General features: G+C 35.7%; 1 protein-coding gene across 2 annotated transcripts in view; it reads right to left on the bottom strand.

Moving 5' to 3' along the window:
• Positions 1–7500, bottom strand: part of LOC113820583 (FAST kinase domain-containing protein 5, mitochondrial) — a 9481-nt gene that overhangs the window by 213 nt on the left and 1768 nt on the right. For both annotated transcript variants that reach the window (XM_027372917.2, XM_027372918.2), the window contains exons 2-6: positions 4004–5544; positions 3725–3849; positions 3078–3228; positions 2680–2909; positions 1–697 (exon numbers count right to left, since the gene is read on the bottom strand). The exon at positions 1–697 is cut by the window's left edge and continues 213 nt beyond it. In XM_027372917.2, the coding sequence (XP_027228718.1) occupies positions 536–697; positions 2680–2909; positions 3078–3228; positions 3725–3849; positions 4004–5489 (2154 nt within the window). In that variant the 5' untranslated portion in view covers positions 5490–5544 and the 3' untranslated portion in view covers positions 1–535. The remainder of the gene's footprint in view (positions 698–2679; positions 2910–3077; positions 3229–3724; positions 3850–4003; positions 5545–7500) is intronic.

Genomic DNA, 7500 nt, shown 5'->3' with positions numbered 1-7500 from the left:
ATACATCTACTTATACAAAAATTATATGTCTGTATATAAGTGTATTAGTATATGTGTGTGACTATGTACATTTACATATGCGTAGGTGTGCATGTACACGTCCGTGTGTGTGTGGATATGTGTGCTTGTGCATGCGTGTATATGTATGTACAGATAACAGTTAGATTAGATAGATAATAGATAGATAGACAGATATATGGATTGATAGATAGATAGATGGGTAGATAGATAGATAGAGAGGTAGATATAGAGACAGATAGATACACTTAGGTACAGTACATATTCTCTAAGGGTTTTAATAGTACATATAAATATATACTGAAAAATAATAAACAAGAAAATCTTGTCTGCTTTTCTTTTCAAGTAACAATTTGCTCAAAAAATCTTTTAAACAAGATTACTTTTTACAATTTTATAAAAACAAAGTCATATATAAATTTATATCTTTTGTATCATTTACTGCAGAGTATAAAGCATTATTGTAAGTGTTAGCAAATATCATTATCCTACAGGTAGCACATTTGCAAAGTATGGATCACCCATACATTTCCTCTTGCTGTGCTGATTGTCCCTTGATCCAAACCAGCGCTGATTCAATCCGGCCCTCAACCCGAAGATTGGACCCTTCCTGTAATGATCGCTCCAGGCATCCAAGTTTTGTACGCAAACTCTTCTTTGTGTACTCCATGTATGGAACCTAATATATGTAAAAAAGAAGAAAAAATGGTTAATTTCGAATGAAGAAAGACAAAATATTCTAACCTTAAAACATACCACACAGATCTGCTCCTCTACATCAGAGTGCCTCTTCTCTGACCTCACCTATCCTCTTTCATTCCCCTTTTCCCTCTTCCCCTTTTCTTTTGTAACTGGTCCTGCTTCTTTTCATTTTTATGCTCTATCTACCTTTGTCATGTACCCCGTTTCTCCCTCTCTTTCTGATGTTGCCTATTCATTGCCCTCTCCTTACCATGTCCCTTTTCCTTTCTCCCTCTGCCTGTCATTCCCTTGGTCAGTCAGTCACAAACATGCTCTCTCATACACACACTAACCAATGCATGTGCAACTGCAGTATGGTGATTTATATGTTTACAATTGTCCTTAGTTAAAACCCCATTAAGATAAGAAAAGGAGAAAACAGACTGTGATTCAATGATGCCTGAGCCTTGAATCAGCCCCAAAGGAAAAGAGAGAGTGTGGAATGCTCAACCCTGGTCACAGGAGAGGCACACAAAACTTTCAGTAGATTTGAATTTGTTATCCTCATTGCTACCCTGAGTCTAGTGCTACTGTTATTTCTTCTTTTTCTTGATGTTTAAAAGGAAAAATCTACCTTCATGTTACCAGCTCTTTGAATCTTAACCCCATATTATCAGGAAAAGGTAGTGTTCACTGGTATATTTTTTTCTGAAAAGTTTTTGCACATAGATGGTGGTATGAGTGCTTATCCACAAAGGAGTCAAATCAGTAGACCTTGTGATCACCAGATTTCACCTTTCCTTGAGTTTTCAGGAAAAAAAAAAAAAAAAAAAATTTTACTAATCATATTACTGATACTCTTATTATTATAGAAATTATAAATAAATATTTCCCAAGATCAAGGAAAAGCATAAACTACATTATAATTATTTGAAAATATTTCCAAAACTCAAGGAAATCGGTAAACAGGTGAGATACATTATAGTAGTATGGCCAAAATATAAACACTTTGGTTCAGGTAACCCATCCAACTGTATTTTTTGTCCAAAAATGGTAAATAAAATTGTTCTATTGCTAAATTCCCATCTACCACAAATCTGAAACCATGGTTTTCAAAAATGCCATCAAAAACAGAACCCCTAGTGCCACAACAGCTAGATTTATGAATAACAAAGCCTTCTGCGCAAACCGTGTGGACTGGATTGCATCATGTCTATTGCTACAAGCTGATGTACGGCAATACTGCATAGGGCAAACATGCATCATGCATCATCACGATATCAAAATGGCAGCCCTCTGACTGAGGCTTTCAAAAATAAACAAGATTTATATTTTGTACTTAAACTTGTTTTATTTTTCCAGAGTAATATCTAGGTCTGGGAGGCGTGGGAAAAAAAAAAAAAAAAAAAAAAAAACTTGCTATTGACCAACCTCCAGGAGTCTTTTTTTTCCCTAATTAATACTGTGTTTACTAGGTAATTGTGGAGCCATCTACGTGTAGAGACAATTAACCCATTAACATTAGGTAAGAAAAATTTGTTAAGTACACATTCATGCAGGGTTGTTGGCGCACATTGACAGTTTCCCATTTAGTTCTTATTCATTTAATAGTTTCTAGGCAACATCACGCAACTAAAAGCTTATATTCTAATGTCATTTAAAATAACTATTAAAAAATAAATTCAGCTCCATGAACCAACAGCATGGGAATGGTCACGATTTGATGCCACCTACAACTTTGTCCACAACTGTCATAGCATATATGTACATGCCACCTGGCATCATTGGGTTAATACACTAAATTCTGGGTGGGAATGGCATGTACTTGCATACCATCTCTGGCAGCATCAGGTTAACTGAATACTTGCTGAAGATCCCTTGATTATCTGTCTTATATAAGGAGAGAGACCTATCAAAACTGGACCTGCGTTATCTAATTAATTTCAACTAGTTTAACTAAGAAAGAAAGAAAACACTTACCACACATACATTATACCCTAGTTTGCTTAACTGACGGTTCTTCATATGGACATTGCCTCGAAGTGAGTTGGTATTTCGGATAAAAGAATTGCGCCCACCAATGACAACAGCATTCCACTGAAGATGATTAAATGAACTAAGTGGACGTTTCAATGAAGTGCTAGGAAGGTCAGTGTACTCCTGAGGTATGGGTACAGGCTCTCCATCACTTGTCGTGCAAAACACTAAATCTGTGGGAACATTTAATTTTATCAATTTCACATTAAAAGTGTTGAAAAGTAAACATTTCAACTACAATTGTGACACATAGTTTAGAAAGTATTCTGGTTATTCTCTGACAAACCAATATTGCACATGTAACTTTTCAACTACAACAATGTATCAGTACAAATACCTACCTGGTGTTTGAACATGAGGAAGGACAAGAGAAGCAGTCACATACTGCTCTCCACCAAGTAAAGCTCCCAATTTGTCTTGTACCTCTAATATTAATCTCTCTTGGTGTGTCAACATCTTGCTTGTTGCAAGAGGTATTCTACCCAAGTATTTCTGAAAAACAAAATAAAAGCTCAAAAGACTGAGACCGAATGCTTCGGAAAATGTTAACAGAGATTAAGTGCCTATTCAAATTCAGTGCATTCAGATCATACTCCCTCAGTATATGAAAATTATCTTTTGCAAGTTACAGCATCTACGTGCAGGAACCTATGCCAAAACAAAATGTATTTCCAATTCCAGTAATATTCCAGAACTAGTCCAAGAGTTAGTTACACTAATATCTACAATAAAAAGAAAAAAAAAACATTTGAGAGCTTTAAGAAATAACAATTTTCCCAAGACAATTTCACAATCATTAATATATAAAATCTACAATTATCAGATTAGACAAAAAATAACTTTAAAATCAATAATATTCCATATATGCATCTCAAAAACATACAGGGGAACAGAATATTCCTAAACAGACACATACATATATGCATATTATGCACTCATTTAGAGCCCTATGCATTAATATTGAGAGACATAAAACTGACTCACTGACCTTTGTGAGCTGGCATCTCAAATCAGGATTTAATCTGAAACCTGGGTACTTTGCAGGACCTTCAATTTCTAATGACCAGTCCAGTTCATTCACCTCTCGCCCCATGTCTGAGTAATGCTGGTTCACTAGAAAGAAAACAAGATGCATCAAAATTATTCACAATCTTATGGAAACTACCTTTAAGTTACTTGGATCACATCACATAATTCTTATAACCTTCTTGCAGCTTTGAGTAAATACATATCTACACACATGAATCTTGTATCAAATAACACTTACTACTAAGTAGGCTCAACATAGATGGCTGAAGGGCAGCAGAGATCAGGTCAGGTGGAAAGACACCCATAGTCACCAAATACACAACACATGACACAAAACACTTGGGATAATGATTTATCTCTGAGATTCGTTCTGGCCTCCTTAATTCATCAGCAATGAGAGCAAAGATGTCTGGTCGACTGGGTGGAATAAAGTTGTACAACATGAGTGCAAAGGTTAGTCTCTCAAGGTCCTTCAGTCTCAATTCATTCATATCCTCTGCAAATCTTGCTGCTATTGTATTTATAACTGGAGGATGGAACACTAGAAGATCATTCCCAAGGAGGGCTACTTGGAGAAGACACATGTGGTTGAGGCGAGGAAGTTGTGGTCCAAGTGATTCAAGCAGATTATGAAGAGATTTCCACCTTGTAACTGGGATACTTTTTCTCAACACCTTCAAAATAGCACAGAGTGATGCATCTGACACACATTCCAGATTATTCTGTGTTTTTTCTATGATGGCATCAATAAGTTTTTCATTTTTCAAAAATGTTTGTGTTTTGAAAAATCCCATAGCAATCACACCAAGTTCCTCAATAGATATATCTTTTAATACTTCTATCAATCTCTTTTCTAATTCACGCATTACAATGAAGGGCTCTAGCTTTCTGCTCAGATTGGCATAAAACAAATACTGCACTAACTGAGAAGGTTCCATGCTAGTTACTCTTTTCCCTAATATCCTAGTCATCTGAACATTATACATGGATATTCTTGAAAGTCTCAAAGCAAACCAGTGATCAGCAACTAAGAACATTCTAGTCATGTCCCATCGGCGCATGCGGTCTGTGCACACTTTATCCAAAGCATTCCATATTGCTACAAAATTTGGTGTAGTTGTAGAGCTAGTGGGTGGCCAGAGAGTTAATGCTGATAGCACCATTAATAACTGATTATCACTTAAGTGGGTTAACCTATCTGTAAGTACAGTACAAAGTCCAGAGTGCTGAGAATCTTCTAGATCCATTGGACGATGAAGACATTGCTGAGACATGGCAATGAATCCATTTGCCACTTCCTCTGCACTACATCTCTCCCAATCCAAATTGGAAAGAGGAAGTGCATGATATTGATGAAATATATGACTAAAACTATCACCACAAGCTACTGTAGTTGCACTATACGCTGGTAAAGACCTCAGTACTGCATGAGCATGTTCATTTTCTGTATCACGAAATTCTTTGACAAAAAGCACAGTTCCAGAGTGAAGTGAACGGGCAACAATCTTATTGAAAGATCCTCTAGCTGTACGTGTAACCCGTTGAGTCCATGGCATACGATCCTGTCCTGGTACTGCATTTTGCTGATGACTTGGTCCATGATGACTGTTGTTGAAGTTCTGGACATTGTATGCCTTCACACCTTGCTGAAGGATTTCAGTTCTATTATTAATAAGCCCACGTCCTAGGGCCTGGACGGTTGGCCATAATCTCTGTGCACACATGCTGTCACTTTAATAACCTCACAGATGTCTAGGAGTCTGAGTCTTTCTTCTTTTCCTGTGGATGCAGAGAAAAATTTAAATTAGAAAAACTGTCATCTTGCAATGATAGAACAGAAATTCAAAGTTTAAGGAATAGAAACTATATTGATTTACTACACATTTAAAATATCTTAATATTAAATCTCAGGCTTTCCAATACTATTGTCTGCTGTATAACGAATATTGTGACAGGAAATATTTAAGCACTCCACTAAGAAGTGACATTCCCAGGCAGTGTATCGAGAATGCAAAAAATTTGTTAGCCCAATTGCCAGGGCAATCTACAGATTATGCACAAGATGTACATAATAAAAATAGATTATTTTTATGCCTTCAGTGAATCATATAACTTTTTACATTTTAATCTTCAACAAATACATCACAGAAGCAGTCATCAGTCTATAGATTCCATGTGCTGGTTAGTTTATACTCCTTATCTAACCAAAAACGGAATTGCACCAGATTTTGCTTTCATTTTATTAATAACAAAAAAATATGGTGCAAAAATACTACCTGCTGGAAGATATAGTATTTATGTTGAATAGTGTCCAATAAGGCTGAGTTCAGCTAAATTTAGTTGGAGCAGGAGAGATTACAATACCAATGAAACTACTAATACTGGTTATAATTGCTTGGCAAACATAAGCCATACCAAAGATATTATAAATGTTAAAACCTTCTAACAAAAACAATAAATCATATCAATATTAAACAATATTAGATACATATGACACGTTTTATATGGTGTCATATCTGTCACACAAATTCTGTCAAGATTATATTTATATAATGATAATTCCTCACGGAATTATATTGCCTGATGCCACACAATTTCTATTACAGACAATAATATGACTATATGGTAGTTGGCTTCTGCAGACTATAATTTCTACAACTATCCACCAATGCCTTATTTATGAGTACCATAGATATACCAAGTTTTAGCAGTAGAGCTGAAATCTTTTGAGTGAAAACTAATGGTTTGAAAAGAATAAGATAATGAACAAAGGTATTAACTGATAAGTTTATGCAATGCAAGTGCTTGTGTATTATCATTCATAACGTCAGGTCATGTTAGGTAGGGCTAGGCTACAATGGGATACAAATATGATAACCATGTCCAATTGCAATAAAAACAATACCCAAAATCAGGCAAAAATCACAAAATCTCACAGGAAATATATTTTTGGAAATAGGCCTACCATAGGATGCTTTCAAAATGAAAATTATTGACAGAAATAAAGGTTAGTAATCATTTGATACTCAAAAAAAAGAAAGAAAAAAATAATAATAATAAAGTTATGTGATATTCTTGTGGAATTTTACATGAAATCATGGAAATTCTTTAGAAGACCCAAATGCATCTATAGCAATTCTTTTTTTCAAAAAGCCATCCAATCTTGCAATTATTATTCCTTGTTTCAATTATTCACTTTGCAATATGCATAAATTTCTTCACATTTTCAATTACAAATTATCTAAAGTGACCATATCCTTCTGAGATTAACGCTCATATTCATAGACACTTGTCTCACATCGATCACCCAATCACATTGAGCTTTTGTGATCAACAGCCTACAGTGAATGGCTGACGGTCACAAGATACCAATCCGGCTCTCTGTTTAAGATGTTAAAAGTGTCTCTGAAGATGAGTGGAAGTCCTTCTTTCACCATCCACGCCTGGGAAATCAACAAGTATCACTGTATGAACCAAAAACCTTCCTAATCCTGGGGACCTCGCCTCTAAACCCCATCTGATCACGAAATTTTTCTAACGGCTGCTCCCCCCCCCCACTAGAACCCCTTGAGAGCCTGCCATAAATGGATTTGCTTCCATTTCTGGTGATGCATCCTTAATCAAGGAACCAGTTCAAGATCTAGCAGTCAAAGCTTGTTGTTCTTTGCCACAGTAGCAAAGGCAAAGGCTGTAGCAATCATTTTACACTACCCCACCAGCTTTTTTTTACATGCT

This window comes from Penaeus vannamei, chromosome 3 (genome assembly GCF_042767895.1).
Source record: "Penaeus vannamei isolate JL-2024 chromosome 3, ASM4276789v1, whole genome shotgun sequence".
Classification (NCBI taxonomy): Eukaryota; Metazoa; Arthropoda; class Malacostraca; order Decapoda; family Penaeidae; genus Penaeus; species Penaeus vannamei.
Note: the sequence above shows the minus strand (reverse complement) of the source record. Positions and strands in the feature narration are given on the sequence as shown.